Source organism: Drosophila obscura, unplaced genomic scaffold (assembly GCF_018151105.1).
Source record: "Drosophila obscura isolate BZ-5 IFL unplaced genomic scaffold, ASM1815110v1 contig_46, whole genome shotgun sequence".
Classification (NCBI taxonomy): Eukaryota; Metazoa; Arthropoda; class Insecta; order Diptera; family Drosophilidae; genus Drosophila; species Drosophila obscura.
Genome location: NW_024542835.1, coordinates 2,577,925 through 2,599,545, shown reverse-complemented (window position 1 = coordinate 2,599,545; position 21,621 = coordinate 2,577,925). Strand labels below are relative to the sequence as shown.

General features: G+C 42.3%; 1 protein-coding gene across 1 annotated transcript in view; it reads left to right on the top strand.

Annotated features, from left to right (window-relative positions):
* LOC111071751 overlaps positions 1 to 21,621 on the top strand; it is a 44,320-nt gene that overhangs the window by 7,221 nt on the left and 15,478 nt on the right. The window contains exon 2 of the mRNA XM_022363255.2: positions 213 to 299. Within this exon, the coding sequence (XP_022218947.2) occupies positions 236 to 299 (64 nt within the window). The 5' untranslated portion in view covers positions 213 to 235. The remainder of the gene's footprint in view (positions 1 to 212; positions 300 to 21,621) is intronic.

Genomic DNA, 21,621 nt, shown 5'->3' with positions numbered 1-21,621 from the left:
ATTTCATCAAATATTTAAAAACTTAAAAAATAGCTTTAATTTATTTGTATGGTACTGTTTAATATTTATAATCCGGTATTATTTTGTTTTGACCTGCAAAGGTTGTAAAATATTTTCTGTTTGTGGAAATTCCTTGCGATTGTTTTTCTTACTAAAGAAAACCTCTTTACAATTTATTCTGTAATTGAACATATTTTTCCTCTTATTTGCAGAAAATAAAATTGAATTTTTCACCATGCGGTTTCCCCAAGTTTTCTATCAAATGGCCTTGACCACAATCATTCTGGCAATCACGATAGGTAAGTGAAATGTACATTTTCCAGGGAAACTTTTGAAGTAATAAAAATGAGCATAAATCAAAAAAAAATATATTGAACGACACTTTGGTTATAAAATAAATCAATGAAGGCCTCTGGTCAAATTAACAAATTAAAAGGAAGGTCAACATAATGTTAAACAAAATCAGTGCACTCCATTAATTCGCAACACAAGCAAACACATCCAAAAATTAAATGAAATTTGTGGGAAAACATTAAAATGCCATTATGATTGAGCGGAGCTTGCATAAAAACAATATTTATTTTTATTAATGATAATTGTATTTCCTTTCACGGAAGATGGTGAGAATTTGTTCACTCACCGAATGCTAATTAGCGGCAATTATGTGATTTGGTGAATGCGTCAATTGAGATGAGATTTAAAAATCAATTTAAATATTTACAGTAATTAGCTAAAAAATGGAAAATATGTCTCTATTATATAAAATAGTTTTGGGTTGTCGTCACCCGATATTTTATTTTGGGTCGTCGCCCAATTTATTATTCGAAGCATATGTGAAATGTCTGACCGCCAAATGGTGTCGCACGTAAAAGCTTGATAAATCTCGGTCTAGAGGGTTGGCTCGAGCGAAACGAGTGCGCTTGGGGCTTGACACCTATTTTTACAATAAAACAAGATGATTTTTTATTTTTTAGAAACCATGGAATGTCTTATTCCAACATTTCCAGTGAAAGGCAGGTAAAAACGAATTGTTTGAGGTGTATCTGTTAATAAGTTTTTAATAATATAATATAATATAATATAATATAAGCCAACCATACCATAAAGAAATTAACTTGACATTCAACAATAAAAATGCCAAATTAAACTGTCATCCAAATCCACTGGATCCATACATATGTATGTACAATTTACCTACTGGGGCCCTTATTTTCGCTACCACATAACACGTATTCTTGTAAGCTGTGTATTGAATGATTCAATTTTAAATATTGTAAAAAAAAACTAATCTCGGTTCTTCATGTTTCACTGTGTTTGAGTTTTGCCACATCATAATTCTCTAATCCCATTTGGAGTGTGACCACATTCAAATCATAAAACTTCGAGCCAACAACTCATTCTGTCAGCGTCTTCTACTACGTGTATGTATATTCTCGTACTATATACGAATATGTATGTACGTCTGGCCATGCTTTACACACTCTTCAGATTTTTATTGCCTCGTCTTTGCGGCTTTCGCCGCCATTGGAGGTTTCAGTATATTTACCGAGAACATAAATTTCAAAAACCGCACGCACACAAACACACTTGCACATGTAGATATAAATATTTGAGCATCTGTTAGATGGGTGAAGAGTGAGAGGAGGGTCGGAGGAGTAGGGGAGACTCGCTCTCAAACTGATTTATTCAATAAATCACACAAGTTGCTGCGGCTTCTCCTACCCTATCATTCAGCCTCACCTGCCTTTAACCCCGGAGCGTGCGGCGCAGATTTAAATTTTATCTGCATAGCCCGCACGTTGAATGAGTCCTGGGCCTGCGAGACCAGACGTGCGGGACACATGTCAATAAAAGGGGAAAATATGTCACTTAATGCATTTACCCCACAGACGTAGGCGTTGACTGTACCTCCCTCCGAGGGATTGTGGATTGTGGTAGTGCGAGCAGAAGGAGAGGATAGAAGGTTGATTTTTCCTCCATATACGAGATAGATATCCATCTATCGCTCACTCTATCAACTGAAACTTAAATGACGGTGAATACATCAAACGACATTCAATCCTTTCGCGTGACTGAAGTTTTCGACTCTTTGTCACTCCGAAAGAACCATACCCAGCCGTGTCTTACGGCTGTCTCACTGCCCTCCTTGTCCTTCTTTTGCTCAGAGTCCGCCGGCTCCTCCTGGTTAGCACGGCATCTGTGAGGGCGAGTGTTCGCTTGATAAATGTTGCTAACGTGCCTGGCATTTGTTTTGTGCTGCCTACCTTTGGGCTTGGGCTTTATTTATTTTCTCCACTAGCAGCACACATCTATTTGTGGGGCCAGGACTATCCCCGAATGCTGTGACAAGTGACTGCCGGGCTTAGTTTTTATTATATTCCACACAGGCTGACGACAAAATAAAAACAGCTTTAAGTTGTGTTAAAGAATGGATTACAATAGACTTTATGTACTGAATACGGTACGTCGGTATTTTTAGTACTCGTAGATATGTAAATAGGGAGTATAGGGCATACAAACTGAAGACAATATTTTTCCAAAATATTCATATGAGCTCGTATGTCTATAATATTTATTTTCTTTATTAAGGGAATCAAAATGTGCATTATTTGAATGCTATGAAAATAGCTTTAAGCTTAACCTGCTCCTCAAATATCGATTGAACCGTGATACGCGCTGATATACCTGAACGCCATGCATTGCATTGTTCAGTCGTCCCACGAGCCTTGGGTCAGCTCCAGCATGGGGAGCATTAGCCATGCTAAAAAACACTGCCCACACCGTTCCGTCTGCCACTTGGGGGTACTCGAAAGTCTCGCCATGCGTTCAATGTCGCACAAAAACGTTTATTAACCTGCCATTATCGAGGCGAACCCCGGTGCACTCAGCGCAGACGACATTGTACGCGTGCGAGGATCCGGGGACCTTCAACCTCCCACTCACACCCAAGTCCTGGCGACTTACAGGGACCGATAAAAATCTCCAGCACGCACAACAATCACACAACAGCAAAATGTTTTCACTCGAAGGGTCTGGTCGGGTTGGGGTCGGAGTCGGTGTCGGTGTCGGAGTGGTGGTCGGGAGTCGGTGTGGGGGCTGTCGAACAATGCGACAAATCCCACACACAAGTGCCTAATTAGTCTGGGGTCCTGGGTCTGTGGACTTCGTAAATCGGTCGTGCACTTGATTTACTTTTAATAACCACATGGAAAAGTCGTGGCAGCCCTGATGTGCTTGCAAATTTTTAACAAAATTATTTCCATTTCATTTTGCTTGAAACTTTTGTTAATGTCTTAATGCCCATGCCCGGAATGGAATGGAATGGATTGCCCGAATTGTTTGGGGAAATTGACATTTATTTGGGCTTTGTCCGAGCCTTGAGGTCTGTCGGGGGAAATTAGTGGCTATCATGTATAATAAATAGGCTATAATTTGTGTGAGCCGTAAATGTGAATTAAATTGAATGGGCAGCCAGGTCCGGTCAAGGGGAGTTTATTGATTTCTCGCATTCCATTACACTGATCAATTACAGGCAGAGTGTTTGGACTAATTGACTTGGCGACACAGGAATACAAAATCTGGCAAAGGTTGCCTCTCTCCCTCTCTCTCTCGCTCTCTCTCCAACGCCAGATAATCATCCATCACTTTAAACTGTCCGCACAACGAGCCCGTCACCATCTGCCCTCAACAATTTCTTCTTGCTCAAAGCCCAAAAGACAACGAACCCAACATAGACGAAAGCCACCACAACCAGGTCACAAATTGTCACCTGAAGTGACGTTTACCTTTGCCGGCTGCTCCTCTCCTTTCATTAAATCCTCTCGAGGGTAACTGCTGGGTAAAAATCAATCGCTGTATATATTATCGAACCAATTACAGTGCATCCAGCAGCATGGAATTTTTGATCTCACAAACCACTCTGACACTCGAGACACGCCAGGGCGCAGTCCCCTTTCAACGATGCTTGACTTGGCTTCGCCTTTCGCTTGGCATACTTAAAACTAACAGGCAAATCAATGGGGAACTCGGGCTGGGTGTGGGCGGGGTGTGGTGAGGTGGGATGGAGCTAGAAATGTAGGGAAATATGAATAAAAAAGAGCTCTCCGCGTGTTGGGGATCGGGAATTTGACTCGTTTCCCCGTTTAATAAAAATCATAACCAAACGCCAAACACCAAACACCAAACACCAAACGTAAACCAAACCAATTCGAACCACAGCACACCAAACCGAACGGATAGGAACGAACCCCCGAACAACTATTATGGATGCAGAGACCTGTGTGGGAGGGCATGGGGCACGGGGCACGGGGATCGTTACATAAAATGCATGAAAATCTCGATTCGAGCTAAAAGCAAAAAAAAAAAAACAAAAATGAGAGAGAGAGAAATGGTGAAAAAAAAGGAAAGGGAAACAAATTGAAGCTTTAGCCACGACTGACAAACTGCAGCTGTAACAGCCCAAAGTTTTTGGCCATTTTATTTTTCATTTTCGCTTCGTTTTCGTTGTCAAGCGGATGGGATGAAGCTTAACAATTTTTATGGGGATGCACCCCAGAGAAGCTGGGCACCAAAAATATGGCTCGAGCGAGGAGAGGGTCAAGCCCTGGGTTAAGCGGCTTAATTGCTCTGGTAAGGTCAATTCTGGGATGCGAAGCCCTCCAAAAGGAAAACTATTTCCATGCCATGCTTGCAGCCAGAGAGTGCGGGTCGCAGCCATGAAGGAATTTACATAATAACAGGAAACAATTTCGTTGTGTGCGTGCCCGATGCGACCATATTGGCTCCCATCTGGCAATGGCTATGGCTATGGGGATAGCTATAGCTACAGCCATCGATGTGGCTGTGGCTCGGTCCACGTATGCACCGCAAAATTATGTGTTAGTTTGACAAAATGCAGCATGAGCCCAAATTGCGAGTATAGGAATAAGGAAAGCTAGCCAGCTGTGGATGGGGATATCGAAAGGTATTTATCAGAAATTCCTAGACATATTACTTCTTCATAGTTTACACTGACTGTAAACTTTAAACTTTGATCCCAGCGATTCGCCTCTTAAAAGTGAGAAATTTAAGGCCTTGAGAAGGATGCAATGATATCAATCATAAGAAAAAACTAAAAATAATAACACAAAATGAAAGCATTTCACCAATCCGATTTAGAATGTTTAATATTGGAGGGAAAGTGACGAATATATGAATGCTGCTCGCAGCAGGGCATCGATTTTCTCACTTTCCCCGGATGCCTTTGTTAAACGGAAGTGCTAGGGGAAACTTTATAATTTATATCACTTTATAGCCCCCTCGGCACGTTATTGTTTTAAAAACACACAAATTATCTCGCCGCCCTCAGGGGCTAGTCAGATTTACATGTCCCACTCTCCCTTTCTCTGTGTACACTGTACAGTGTACACTGTACATGCATGTGTAAGCTCGTATGCCATTATCTATTGTTGTTCCTTGACGCTGCTCGTTTGCCGTGCTGGCAAATAGTTAATAATGATTATTAATATTTACGTGGGTAAATGCCAGGCGCATAATGGCAAAACGTTGCACACACGCCAGCCGAGACACCGACCCGACAATTTTCACCTACCTTATGCAGCCCCAACCACCCACTGAGCCGCATCTAATGAAGCATCCCTTGCCATTCTGCCCCCTCTGACATTCTCTGCCACCCAAAAAAAGACCATTATGTGGTAGGTTTACTTTAGCTGATTTGCTCAACATATTTTTGTTTTTTGTCAATCCGATGGCTATAGCACACACGTTTCCAATGTGACACTAATTTTTTAATTAAAAGGGGAAAATGTTTAGCGAGACGATTCATTAAATTGTACAAGAATACATCATGAAATAAATTAAAACCTATGACAAATTTTGTGGACAAAATTATCTTCGTTATTATCTATGCATGATCGTGAATGCATAACATTTTATAAATATTTCTCTAAATCGGACACATACTGTTCAAGTCTGTGTTGCACTCAACATTTTTTCGGATCAAGTCCCTCACTGAAAAATAAAATGAGTAAAAATATTCCCCGGAAATGTATCGATTGAAAGATTTCTATATGGTAGCGTACAAAATATAAAATTGATAATTAAAATAACTAAAAGCACTTAAAAATGTAACATAAAATTATCTTCAGCGGGTAAATTCAATTTGGATTAGTTCACAGCCGATAAAATATTCAAAAAATTCGATAATTTATGTGCGTTGCACATAATTTTTGGGAGAGAATAAACAATTTAAAATTCAGTGCTTTCGGTTGCTCAAATGAAGTGTCAAAATTTAAATCGTTTGCTCATTGTGCTTTGGATATTTAATAGTTGATGCGCTTTTGCTCGCCTGACTTAATTAACACTTTTGTTGTGTGAGCTGAGCTCAAATTGTTTCTTTAAACAATAGAGCTATTTCGTGGTATTTAAAATGGAACTGCACTGCTCATTATGGGAAACTTCTCGGGAGAATTCACCAATTATTCATATGTTTAGTTAGAGCCGGCAGCCGCAGTATTTGGTAACTTTATTTCGACTTTTTATTTCACATAATTACTCTACACCCAATTTGGGTTTTTCCTTTATGACTGCCATAACAATGACCGAACATTTTCATCGGAGCTCTCTGCAGCATTTTTCCTTCGCTTCGCTCCAGTTTCTGTGGATTTTATTCTGGGCGCTCTCCTACTCGTATCGCCACCGAATTCCTTTTGTATAGTTTTACCCACTTTAACTACCACTACCAAATGCATTGCAATTCACAGCCAGCAAAGAACCCGGGGGAGAAAGCCCCGCAGACAGTGAGAAACCATTTTTTCGAAGAAACAGCTCAATCAAGGGGCAGAGCAGGGCGGTTGCATATCAAGGAACAGTACGAGTGCCACCTCAATCTCACATATGGAATCGCTTACATTTGAAAGTCTGGCAAAAACGTGACCGACTCACCTGTCGCCCAGCGTCTTTCACCTCCGCCTCGCCGCAGCAATAAAAACTTAATGAAAGCATTTAACATGCATATTTTCCTGTTAAAAATGTACGAGACACTGCAGCAGGAAGCAGCTGAACAGCTGAACAGTAACGTGGCAACAAGGACAATAAAACAATGTGAATGAAGAGGGTGCAGCAAATGGAGATTGCTGGGGCTTTTTTGCACAGAAGAGGGAAATTAATAAACTTGACTGGTTTCCCTTTCTCGGAACCCCAACCCACCCCCCATCTGGTGTGCCTGAAACAGCAATAACATTCAAAGTTATCGATTAAAAATTCCATGCACTCGATGCGAGCTACCATCAACGCTTCGAATCGACGCGTCGAGTCGGTTTTCTGTCGGTTTTCATTCCTTGCAAAGTTTGCAGCTAAAATTATTGCACATTTCGTTCTGGTTCCTGTTCGTGGCTGGTGACCTCAAATAATGAACGTGTAACCAAGTTGCCAATAAACACGTACGTATCGAATGCCACTAATGGCTCGCAAGGAGAACTTTTCCAAGAACTGGCATTTGGCATTTGGCGATTGCGATTGACACTTACAGTGAGACGGGCAGGCCGCTAGCACCAAAGCAGGGGCTGTGTAAAATGGGAGAAAGTAAAGTAATGTAAGATAGAATGCTATTAATTAAATAAGACAAAATATCATATTGTATAATACTCAAATCGAAAAGGAGAAGCTGCAAAAACCATGCAAGTGTGTTAAGCATCAAAGTGTAACTGATACTCGGAAAACTCGGACAACCCTTCTGTGTTCTTAGATTAACAACTATTTATTTTCATGTATTTTATTCAAGAATATTTCAAGAATTTTTTTAAAATGAAATTACAGATAAAAATACCTTAAATAGCTGAAAATATATTTGTATCTAACTTACTGCTCAGATGTAACCCTGTAACCGTACGCCCCTGACTGAATCCACGTTCGTGGCCCTCCATTCAGACTCCACCATGAAATCACAAGACCCTCAGACCCAGACCCATATGTTTCTGTAACCAAAAAACGCTCACACACTCGTGAGGGCATAAGAACACCAACAAATCAATGAATAAAACTTCACACAAAACTCAATTTTCAACAACTTTTCCGCATTCTAAACACATTTTTCTTGCCCCCATCCAGTCGGATAGCTGCCACGTGGCACGGAAGCAACAAACAGCTCCAAGCGCCGTGGATAAGGCGACACAATGTGGCCGACACCAGAAACCCTGAAAGCTGAGACTGAGAGTGCGACTGTGACTGAGACTGTGACTGAGACTGGGAGTGGAAATTAAGGCCAAGACGTCATGATAAAACTTTTGTCCCTTCCTTCCTCGCCTTCAATTCTTTTGGTATTTTTTGGCTGTTGTTCCTGCTGGCTTCTTGGCTTACTCGTAACACGCCAACTTGAACTTGACGCATGTTTGTTGGCAAACAATCCGACGTAACGCCCCCAGTCAACCCGGCTGTTTGGCTCATTAAAATGCGCGGCGTTGGGTCGGTGCCGTCAACAAAAGTTAAAACCAGAAGGGCCAAGGAAAAAGTCGGCAGAAAGAGCGCAGGAGACATCCTTGGCGGGCAGCCCGACCTGACCTAACCCGGCCCGGCCCTGCCCGACCTGGAGCGACGCCCACGCCTGGCATCTTTGAACGTCAGCCAAACAAATCTTATTTAATTTGGCTTTGGCGCCTTTCATTTTCATACCAACCAGTCCGCGATGTTCCCTTCGATTGGTTGGAGATGGCAGCGTGTTGACAGGACATTGAAACCTGGCAGCCACACCACATATTCCTTCGAATAGTGTCTTACCTACGACTGGGAAATTGATTGGCATTTCAGAAATGCCAAGTACCAACCGATTACCTTAAAATTTAGGACACGCTCGATCGACTTTTGTTGTAACATTCCCAAAAACATTCATCATAGACGGCATCATTAATCATCCTGTTCTTCGCATCTCGATGAGCAAATAGTTCCCAACTAATTTCCAACTTTTCCACAACCATTGACAATGCCCATCACGTCACGCTCCCATCACTAGAAGGCATTGACAGGAGCGTAGCGCTCTCTGCTAGGCCCTCGCCCCACCTCATTAGAAGGTCGCAGCTGTTGCTTCGAGAATTTCAAGTGCATTGGAATGGCTGTGGGTAAGCAGAGGCTCGGCGACTCGTAGACTCTGAGACTTGGAGCCCTACTGGCTCACTGGAGCACTAACCTAACCCGACTGAGCCCGACTGCTGTTTGCCAAAGTGTTAAATGTCATGAAGGGAAGCGCAGCTGGGTCTTTGAATTTATGGAAATTTCACAGCGCATTTACATTTACTACATGCCATATTTATTATTTATGCCCGTAGTCGTAGCCGTTGTAGGGAAGTGGATGGGCTGGGCCCTCGGTTTCGACTGCCAATAGTCGAGCTGACAAGACGCATTTCCGACTGATGTCTGACTCCAAAAGCCCCCAAAAGCCTCCCCTTCCGGGAATTGTTTTCGTTTTTTATTAGTTGGGAAAGTTTTTCATTTGCCTGCTCAATATTTTATGACTGTTGCACATATTTTTCGCCTGCATTTTTCATGCGAGTACATGCAAATATTTCATGATAAAACAGAGTCGGGCCAGTGGAAATTAACATGCGCACCTCCGGTTCGTTGTTGAAAAGTCTAAATTGAATTTACGCCAAAAAATTTGCAGCACTGGTTCGCTTTTTCCCCCACCAATCGCAGCGAGTGAGTGCTGGCATATTAATTTGAGTTAAATTGATTTCCTGTAGCTGGAGCAGGGCTTAAAGATTGACAGACTCAATTAAACGTCAGATTGGACATTAAGTGGTGGACTCTGATCGAAAGCACCGATAAGGTTAAGGTTGAAGCTCGCTTTAAATACTTTTCAAAGATGGAAACACATTTAAAAATGCAACCATAATTCAAGGACCAGACCCTCCTTCTTGTATCCCTTTCAAACTCTTCGTCACAAGAATGTCAACTATTTCTTGAATATAATGAAAAGGAAGAAAATTTGAACGATTTCATTGAGAATGCCTTACCCTCATCGGCTCCATTCACCCCTCGCTGGAAAAATGTCTGGCAAAGTATGCCAAGGCGGATACGGAGACGGGGCCAGAGACAGATACAAGTCCCCAAATAACATTTCAACAACATTAATAAATTAGTTCAAGTAATTGAAACTTTGCGGTCCTTGGAGGACCCTTCCTTTTTGCGGCTTTGACTTGGGCAACTGGAAGAATGGCAAAGCTATTCTTTTTTTGGTTTCTTATCAAACGAACAAATAGAATTGTTGTGAAAATAAGCAGAAATCGCTTTGTGGCAAATCGTTGAAAAGCCTCCAGCTCCTGCCGTCTCGAACGGCGATACTTTGGGGAAGGGAATCGACAAAAGATTATTTCATTTTCCAGTCTATCTTGTCCGACAGTCGGCTTCGGCTGCCTTATGGGAGTCGGCGGACTGTAATTGATTATGTGCAATGGTAATCTCCCAAGAAGTAAGTCAGATGAAGATGAAAATCGAGCGATAATCTTCTGGATTCGTTCAGGTGTCAGCTCGGCAAGCGTCAAGTGACCAATTAGCTTAATTCCCACAGTCAATAAAGGGAAGTTAATTAAGCGACAGCTTGGTTTAGCTTCTCCGTCGCCATTTGCAGTCAGCTTACCTTTATCAATTTCCCAAAAACCAAATTAATCATTTATACGCTCATTATACTTTAAACGTAGCTAATTTCAACTTAATTTGACCCGACTTGCTGTCACCTGCAGCTCCGAGGACTGTCTCTCGGCCTGTCCACTCTCATAGGAATCCTAGCGCAAGTTTTCGGGCGTGAAAAATGTCAAGGAATGGTGGTGTCAGGTCTCCTCTCTTTCGCTTCGTGCTTGCGGCTAGGCCAGCCCATGGATGTACGTATCAGGTCCTGGTTCTGGCCCTGCTCCTGAAGTTGGAGTTGGAGGCCGGGTTATTTGAGCCGGCTTCAATTGTGCTTGAAATTTGCACGATTAGCGGAACGCTCTGACTGGCTAACAGCCTGTGGCTGGGGCTGGGGCTAATCGGCATCGACTTTGAGCAGGGGGCTGGGTGTTGAGTTGAGTCCCAGCCATCGAAATCCTTTGGAATGTTCAGAGAATGTCGGCCTAGGCAGGCACTTGGGTATAAACTTTCTCGATGACTCAATGGAATGAGTGATTACTTTTGATCGAATAAGTTTCAATTGGCTTAGGGAGAAACTAAAAGATTTTGTGGACGCAGAAGTCTACAGTCTCAGAGAGGATTCAGATGGGTGCCAAGGATTATAGATGTAACTGCAGATGAACGTCAATTTAAATACAGAAAGATTAATTGTGCGGACATTGAAACTGAATCCAGTACTGCTGGCTATCGAGTTACAGAAGATATCCATTGCAATGCAAAGCAGTGGTGCGGTGTGGCAGTGCTGGAAATATCAGTAAGTCGAAAGGGTTAAAGAGGAAAACAGAACTAACAGCTCCAAAAATGCATCTCAAATACTTTTAGATTGCCTGAAAATTTTCTTTTCTTGGACATAGTTCATTACTTTCCATTCCCGACGCTGTCCTTTATCTGTGGCAAACCGATAAGCCTCTGATTCCACAACTCCACCGACAAAAGACAATGCCGGAAAAATCCGCCTTTGTTCCCAGTCTCAATTACAGCCATTAACATTTATGGGGTTGACCTCAAATAATAAAAAATTTCCCACAACCGCATCCACACCCACATCCAGCAGAGCCCGTTAGGAAATTAAGTAGAAAATTGCGAAAATTAACAGAAGGAGAAGGCGAACTGAAGGAAGCCTTCTTTCTTGTTGTGGTTCTGCCAGATTTTCGGCTGTGCCGTGGCCCCCAAGCGTCTTAGACTGCTTAAGGAAAATTAATTAAAAATAAACATGGCACACGCTTGTACTTTGGGAATGCCAACCAAAATAGACCGCAGGCAAGAAGAGAAACCCAAAAAAAAGAGAACGAAAACAAGGGGAAAGAGAGTGGTAGAGAGCGATTGGGATGTGAGGAAAAAAAAACCCATAGCCAGACAAAATAAGAGAAAAAAGAAACCCATGCTAGCCAAATTCCAAACAAAAGCTCACGAAACATTTTGCGGCCAAATCCGAGACGATAAGAAAATAAGTAACATGGAAGAACAGAGAGAGGGATACTGGCCAGTGGGAAGTGGGAAGGAGAACTAACCAGAGGCAAGATTTTGTAGTGACGAAGCAGGACATACCCTTAGATGTCTTCTTTGATAACCCCGTACGAATAGAATATTCAAGTAATATATTCCATCGAAAACTTGTCTTTCGATTAACTGGTTATTCCAACTTAAATTTATACTGCGTACTGAAATTTTTGAGACTATTTCCACTTCCGTCTGTGCCTTGCAGCCGTATGGTCAAGAGAATAATACCATCTGCAAGGGTATAATAAGTAGCATGGAAAGGAAAGAGAGAGACGGAATAAGGGACGCTGCCAGGATATCCTAAGCGACGAAAGTATTTAGTAATTACGTCAAGGGAGCAACAGGGAGCGGGGGGAGGCCCCTCTGTCCAGGTGAAAATTGCATTAGAAATTGCTCCAGTGTGAGACGAGGCTTGTCCCCCACAAGCTTCTCCTAATAACTTGAGCATGCGAGCGTCCATAATACGTGTGCGCCTCGATTTGCCGCATCAGCTATGCATGCTAGGGGTGGGATCAGCAGCTAGAGGGGATCCGGCGGGCGCCGTGCTGGCCAGCCATCGCCATCCAGCCATTCAGACACACGAAAACTTTAGCACTCAGGAAACAGGAAACTATTGTTCTGCGGCGACTGCCATGGCCTCAACGGTAATTGTCCAGAGGGTGGCATCTGCCCACTTTTATTGTTGTTGCGGTAGGCCGAGCAACGTCAAATTGTCTGATGTTTGATGCACGTATACACGTATGTATGTACATATATGAGGTATATGTATGCACATGTAGGTATGGGGAGGGATATGTTTTATGTTACCTGCAGGTAATTTGACTTTAATTTGCCGGCAACTTTGACCCCTTTTTAAGGGTTCATGCTGGGGCAACTGCATTTGGTGCGGGGGCATGGGCAAGTGCATGTGACATCAATTGTCCGGGTCAAGGCGGACACTAAAGTTCACTAGAGTCCTAGTTATCTAACTAGCTTAGTCCATAGTTTTATGGGAAAAGACAAACAAAAAAATATGAAGCCGTTGAGACTCGTTTACTTTCGTGAAAGTGGACTTTAAACAACAGATTAAAATAACGAAGCACAGAACTGCCTTAGACGGACAAATGGAATTTTACCTTTGAGTTCCCTCTTCATTAACGATGAATTACTAGAAAATGTGTTAGTAGTTCACATATTTTTTCTCTATCCTGTAAAAGATAAACGCCGAAAACAACACCACAATTTTTTAAAGATTAATACCTTTTTATTGGCCAAATCATCAACACAATGATGAAATGCAGAGGCAGAGCTCTAAAATATTTCAATTTAAATTAAGTGTTTTCCGAATCAATATTTTCATTTTACTGACCACCAAAACGCCTTTTAAAAGACGAAAAATAAACTGGTTTATTTGTCTATGTGGCATATATTAAACAATCCAAAGCAAAATGCAAAAATGCAAATATAACCCTAAATAAATAGCCATTTTCAAACAATCACAGTAAAAACTACCAATTACACAAATATTGGCAGAAATGGGAAAAAAATTCAACCAACCGAAAAAAAACATGTAAAATTGATTTCAATCACAGCAATATTTATCTATGAGGCAATAAAATGAAAGAGAAAGCGATCCCATGCTGAAGGCAATATTTTGTTGTTGGACACATCAAAGATTATGGGAAGCCAAAGAGTAAGACGGGGAAAGGAATCCCAATGCATTTTGCATCAAACGAAACACATAGTACTCGTACATACATAATAAAATATGGAAATAATTCAAGAGGAAAAAAAAGATACGCATCAGATGGAGAAAACAAATATGTAAGCGGAAAAAAATATATGAACATATACTATAGGGATAAGCATATTTCTAAAAGAATATTACACACAAGCACGAGGACTTAGATGGCTGTCTGAGTCCTAAAAGCAACAATATGAGCTGCTTATCAGTTTAGTGGTCTTTTTGTTATTATATTAATAAAATTACTTTTTGATGTAGAGCCAGATAAAAATGTCTAGCAAAAAAGAAATGGAGGAACAGAAGCAGCTTTCCCAAAAGGACTGACATACTATGTCCAAATATCGAGGATTAAGCAAATAGAAAAAATGAGATCACAGAAAGTTATATCAAATAAACGCAGTAGAAGGTAAACAATAGCCTATAAATAGTATGAAATTAATAACTTATTTGTTGAGAAAGGATAAATGATTTGTTCCAGCTGAAGGCGCATCCCATTCAAATGAAAACCTCCCTTTCGTTTCCCCATTTTCACTCTGAAGTTTCGCCATTAAGCAGTCGGAACAAATCAAAGCGAATTAAGTGCTGTCAGCTCAGAGCCAGAAGTTCGTCTTTCAATAAATTGTCTGAAACCCCTGCTGAAGGCAATGAAAACCCAATTTTGCCTGATATTCCCCTATTGGCAATGTGTGCCATTGAACTGCAGCCGCAGTAGTGTGGAGTAGAGTGGAAATTAACGCATACTGCTTTAATTTGCAATTTCGACTCCGTCGGCTGTCGACAGGGCCCTCCCGGCCCGATGGCTGCTTTCTGGCTGATTTCTAGACAATAAAGCACATTGGTAGTGCATGTCGAGCATTAATATATTAAATGGGGAAGCATTCATTTCCATTCGGATTTCCGTCCTCCCCGCAAGGCAGCCAAATCGATCCACCCTCGGCCGCAAATCTTCTCCGGCCTCAGACCTCACCCTCGCCCCATCGCGTGTCTGTGCCAAATTTGGGTGGCAATCAAAACGCATTGCCAATCAATTGATTTACACAAGGAAACGCTCCATCCACCATCCCAAAGCCCCTCACAACCACCCCCGCTGCTCTTGTCTGATTTGGCAAATAGCTGTCACTGGGTTATCATAATGTCAGTCACAGTCTGGCCACCCGAACCTCGCAGACATCTCCATTCCCATCTCCTTTTCTTTTTCCGTATATCCTTTGTGAGGGTATTGCATATCTTAAAAGGCGACTAAGCTCCTCTGCACTCTGTTGGTTTCTCAGTAATTTCCTAATTCATTACAGTGTAACTCCCTTTAAAATTTTCTGTGTGTTCTAATAAATATAGCGGAGTCTTGATGGGAAGCCAGTTTACATTTTGCTAAATGGGAGCCAAGACTAACCAATTGCTGATTTTTGTAACTTCTTATTTTCCCTTCTGTTTTTTTTCTCTTAACTCTTAAATAAATAAAACTGAGACTTAATGAGCTCTTAGACCTACATTTAAAGTTTTTTTTTTAAAATTTGATCAATTTCAAATGAAATTTTGAATAAATTAAAATAATTTAAAAATTTAAATAGATAGGCCCTTATATTTATTTCTGTGAATTCTATTTCGAACAATATGTGAACAAATTACTAAATTAAAACAAAACTATTTTGATATTTAAAGTATATTTTAATTTGTATTTACTTTTTTAAATAGTGTAATCTTTCTTTGTTTAGGACCGATGGGCAGTTTCCTGAGGAATACTGTGGGTTGCGATCAATAAAAAAATCGGAAAATGCGTCCAAAATGAGTTTGCTGGTTCTACTCGCTTTTCTACCTTATTCTAAAGGTGACAGTTTCAGCCCGCCCAGGGTACGTTAAAATTAGGTGGGGTGGGAAAAGGAAACATTCAGGGACGAGTTGAGTTAACCACGAGAAAATTAGATTATTGTAATTGATTTACTTAATAAATATTTTATCGTTGTCTTTGAATTTAATTGGAAAAAATAAATTTTACTAATCAGCTTACCAAGTCTTACTTCCATTGGTGACCATACCATTGCGCCATTTCTTATTTATGCTGGACAATTATTTTGCCATAGAGTCGGCAAATTTCATTAAAAATTTAAATGGCCAACTTTGCGGGCTCAAAGCCTGACCGGTCAAAGTGACCACATCTATCTTAGTTCCTGTCACTTCTGTTCACCTAATTAAACTAATGCAATCCTCTGCCGAAAATCAACAGCCGAAGTGCTAAGTCAAGCCAGCAGAGGAGTATATGTAATGGGCTTCTGGTCAAGACAAAGCCTGCTCGACCAGGACAAATGGGATAACACAACATACCAGGCGACACAACGGACACTGAAGAAGGAGAAGAAGTTTCACAAAAGACTAAGTTAAATTTATAGGCAGTGAGACTAGGAATTGCAACTTCCGGCACTGACAAGACCCACACATCCAGAGAGAATACATTCAATGGAATTCCTCCCATTCGTCCCCCATCCAACCAGACGGGGGAGGGAAACTTCCATGTGGCCTGGCGACTTCATTTTGTAGGAGAAGGAACTTTACAGAAGTTCGCTTCAGCAGAACCGACGACGACAACGACAAGATAAAATATAAATGGCTTCGGTTTACTTCGAGTGGGTGTGGGTGGTGGCTGGTGGCTGGTGGGTGGTGAGTAGTGGGTGGGCGGAAGTTTTGGGCAATGGGGAAGCGGAAGTGCCACTGATAGCCGTCACATGTTGAAGATTTACTTATTAATGCCAGTCTAAGGCTGAGCCGGCATCCTGCCAGAGGGATGCGGATGTTTGGAGTAACTCTGGCAACGCTCTGCACTGTGTTTTGTTGCGAAGAATTTCTTGCTGCTCCTTCTTGTGTTTTTGCTTACTTTTTTCGGTTGCTCCTCTGTTGACTTTCGACACCCTTCTGTGTATTTGAGACATAATTTGTGCCCAGAAGGAGGTCGAAGGACAAAGGACACAGGACATCAACGACACAGGGCGCAGGGAGCTGGAGCCGGTAGCCGGGACAGGCTGTTGCTTCTTGCTTTTAGTGACTTTGACAGCTTTATACGATTTATGTCATGGTAAATTAAAAATTACGCGTGCTCCGAGTCATCCCCCATCTCTTTATCTCTCACTCTCTATCTCCCGCTGTGCGAGGGAGGGTTAATCCCAAGGGTGAATTGCGGGGGTGGAGTCGGTACAATGAGTCGAATGGGGGAGATTAGAAAATAGAGATAAATAAAATTGCATAGGGGTTGCTCGGTAATGCTTTCATTTTCCCCTGATCCGATCTTTGCAATAGTTTTTATGGTTCAATATTTATGATAAATAGATCCAGGAAGCTATAAATAAATCCTAACAAGGATTGAAATATTTGCATATGAATCGCATGATATAAAAGTAAATAAATAAAAAAAAATTATTTTATATTATATTATTATATTACGCATAAATAATCTCCACATACTTTTACCATTTTCCCATTTCCCGACTCAAATCTACAGCTTCATCTTTTCCGTTCAGGCACCATTCCACCCAATGTCCGTTTCTCTTTTTAATTTTCCCATATTCCCCTCGTATCTCTGCCAAAAAATGTGTACATAAAAATGTTCACCAACGAAACTAGAACGTTAATCTCTTCGTTAAACTCAAGTTATTTACAGGTCAACAAGTCAGCAGCTCTTTTCGGCATGGAAAAAAAGCCAACGAAAAAAGGGCACCTTGGAGCCGCTTCGCCAAGGCAAACCGAGTCCCCCCTTGGCCTAAACGACCATTTAACAGACACTTGTGTGTCCCATTTTGTCCGCTTTGCTACGACAAATTTTATAAAAAATAAAATAGAATGCCATTCGAAAAGAGAAGAAAAAAAGCAAATTTAACAAATCCTCAAATAATTTGAACGTCTGGCCGCGCCGGCTTCTACATACATATGTGTGAGTCTATGGTTGTGGGGGTGCTCTGTGTCTGTGTGCTGTTTGGTCGGTGGCGGAGGCGGTGGCAGAGGCGTGGCGACACGGTCACAATGCGAATGCGAGGAGTATAAATTTTCACCTGTGCACCTCCATACGAGGAAACACGCTGGCACTGCAATTTTCGCCTCTTGGATCGGAAAGGAATGCAAAAGCGTGCAAAAATCCTCCAAAAAAAGAGAAGGCCAAGTATTACACACACAAAGGCGCACATGACTGTGTGTGTGTTGGGGGTTGAGAGTGCGACAGTGTGGGTGTGTAAAGAGGTGAGAGCTTAGATAAAGAGAGACAGAGAGAGGGGTGAAAATGGATAATAAAAAGCTCATTGCAACAAATTCCTGCACAATTTTCAGTGTAAGATTAGAAAAGATGCACAAAAGAGTGAGTCGTGGGTGGATCGCCGAAAGGATTGTAGGGGTGCAGAGGGTGCAAAAATACGAAGAGACGACACATGAAACGCTGTTCACTTCTTTTTTCACTGATTCTAGATTCTACAATTTTTCGGGTTTTTCTTTTTATTATCTCTACTTCCACAGCTTCAGACCCAGTCTGTGTGTGAGTGTCTCTGTTTCATTTGCTTGATTCTTTGCACTTGTTCATAGCATTTCACCTCGTAACCTACCCCCAACCTATACGCTTCCTTCCTTTACTGCTCGCTCCTTCGTGTCCTTCCACTTTCAATCTTTTTCCCTTTCTCTATACTTCAACATTTCCCACGTTGCTTTACACTTGTGCACTTGTTCGGAGGATTTTATGAGCTTAGTCGGCGATTTAGCGATTTTTGTCTTATTTAGTTTTTAAATAAATGGCCAAGGATGTTGGCTTGGCTCTGGGTTTGCCACTAGACACGAGTAGCTAGAACTTTTTGGGTCTTTCCCCCACTCTCACTCTTCAAGGCTTTTCTCTTTCGTTGAGAAGACCCAAATTAAGACTTCGGGAGTGAGAAAACAGCAGTGAGGAAATTCGTAATGAATTTGATGGCAATCATGAGATCTAAAACAATTGATGTCTTGACCCTGAAGCACTCTGAATTGTGGAGAACTTTAAGTAAATTGAGAAAATCGAACAAGATTAAGATTTCCATTTACGAGTTTGAGTAAATTATTCTTACCTGAAAAAATTTGTGTGCTGTACACAATTAACATCCGCTGAAAGTATTCTACCAGTGGAAATTTTCAATGTCGAACTCAGTATTTTTGCTCTTATACCCGAAGCCAGCCATTCCCACAACCGTGTTACTTCACCATTGACATTTCTATTCAAGAAATCTGTTCACAATTACAGAACTGAATGCATTAAATTTAATGAAAAACCCCCAACCGAAACGACTACAATTTGTCTGTGAGGAAAAGCGGAAAATGTGCCATTAAATGGCAAACACCAAAACCGAGACAAATGCAGGACTCTTAAAGCGGGCGGTGATGGGTGATGGGCGATGGCTGATGGGTGATGGGTGAAGGAGCGCCCTCGACTATGAGAATAAACAGAAAGGGACAACCATGGCAGGCAGCCAGTCTGGCAGGAGGTTTTTGTGCTTAAATTTCATAATCAACACAAAAGGGGGATATACACAGAGACACAGCGGCACAAAGGGCGCTGGGAGACATGAATATTGTCGTTGAATGGCTCCAACGAGGCGGCAAAGACAACAGGGATAACCGACTTGGTCAGAATTCCGAGTTGGTAGTACTGGAAATGCATGAAACGAGTGCTGCACATGTGGGAGGAGCGGACTGACTGACTGACTGACTGACTGAGTGCCTGTGTTTGAGAAGGACAAACAAACGGAGCCGGGGCTCATGGATCCGCATCAGTAGTAGCAACAGCAGGAACAGCAGCATTCATTTTCGCCAACCAAAAGAAGTGACGTAAAAATGCATTAAGCAGAAATTGTCAACAATTTTTCAAGCCACCCCCATGAAAAACCCCCACGACAACGGACCGGCGAGCATCCCCGACTCAATGGCGTCAAGTCCGCCGCCTGAATAAACAGAACTTCCCCCTCTATGGGGCTTTTGGAGTCGATGGTGTGGGGGTTTTGGGGATGTGGGGATATGGGGATATGGAGAAGGCTGATAACCCCAGATGGCAGTCAAATCTGACTGAATAATGACTGCAATGTGCCGAGACACAAATAGTGCTCGATACGGTCTAGCAGGAGTGAAGACATACCCGGACCCCATTCAGTTATCGGATCAGATTTCTTGGGGTTGGATTTGCTGTCAACTCGAGTTACATTTTCGTATGATTTTCAATTTTTAATGTCCTCGCAGTGGCAGTACAAATGATGATGAATTTGGCGCCAGATGTGTCCGATTTCCCGACACCAAGAGTGTCAAAGATCCAGATATAGCAGGGTTGAAGGGCAATTGTTCCACAAGTCTTACATTCCCCCCACCACCGTGGTTGCAGCCCACGAACGACTCCCACAAGTTTTGTGAATTTCCCTGCACTGCCCTGCTAACAGAAAATTAAAATGCCATGTTCTGGCCAGGAGTCTGGGGCCATGCGCCCATCTGTTGCATAAGTGCATCCCGACGTTATGCACATTTCTGAAGCCAAGCTCCATAAACTTGGACGGTGCAAAGTTTTCAATTGGCCAAGACGGAAGCCCCTCTCGAACGGGAAACTTATAGCTATTCGCCAGTTTCTTCGTGAAAACTGTGTGGTCACTCAGGCAAAGGCTGCTGTCGGCCAGGGAGTTCATGTGGAATGGAAATTATGTGGAAGTTCAGGTCACTCGTTTAGGGGCATAATGTGGGGTCTTCTACTTTGCAGAAAGTTTAATTTTCAGTTTTTGGTTGTATTTTTTGGTTGTATTTAAAGTTTCAATTAACTGGCAGTGGTGTAGGGGAATATGTTTGACAGACTGTGTCATAAGTTTAGCAACTAAAGTGGGCCGAAAAGTTGAGGCTGGAGTTGGGTAGGATTTTTAGAAGACTGTCAAAGAGACTTAGAATTGGTTCAGTTAATAAATAAAGAACGAAGATTAAGCGTAGTTTAACCTAGCTTGAGATGAGGCTCGGAAGGTTCGGATTGGAATATGATGGAAAATTCCATTCCCCAATTGGATTAACGTCAATCCCTTTAGAGCTTCATAGAAGTACGAAATCTCGGAGCAATCTGTTAGCCAAAGCCACTCTTGGTGAGTGGAATCGTCCACTCCAATCTGACTCTGACGGTGGTTTGATGGTGCAAATCACGCAGGGCTGTGGCAGCCGGACTCTGCCGGACATTTGTTTGACACTCGAGCTGGACCCGAGTCTGGACCCACACTCGGACTCGCCACAGCTTGTCAGCTTCTTAAAATATGCCATGCATGTTGCATAAACAAGACTTAAACAAAAACGAAAGCCAGAAGGACTGGGTCCCGGGACTCGGGACCTTCGCCCCCCTTTTGGGCATAGCAAATATTTGCTGCCGCGTGTCGCCAACAATGAGGTGGGATGCTCCCCAAAGGGACACCCCTTGTGGCCTCCAGTCCGTGGCGGAGTGCTCTGTTTTGTGGGCTGGAGCTGCCTTTTCACTGCCAGCGTCGAGTGCGGTCTCGTTTCTACTTTGTGTGCCACTCACGTTGTGCTCGTTATTCATATTTATTGCACACGTTGTGAGGCGCCTCCCGGAGTCGACTCCACCTCCACTTGGGCTCGGCTCCCAGCTCCGGCTCCACTCGTACTCTTCCGCTCCACAGACAAATGGCCGGGTTGCATGTGCATTGTTCTTGGCACAGACGCTTGTGCCACGACCCGATTTGGCTGCTGCTGTTGCTGTTGCTTTTGGTGTTGGTAGG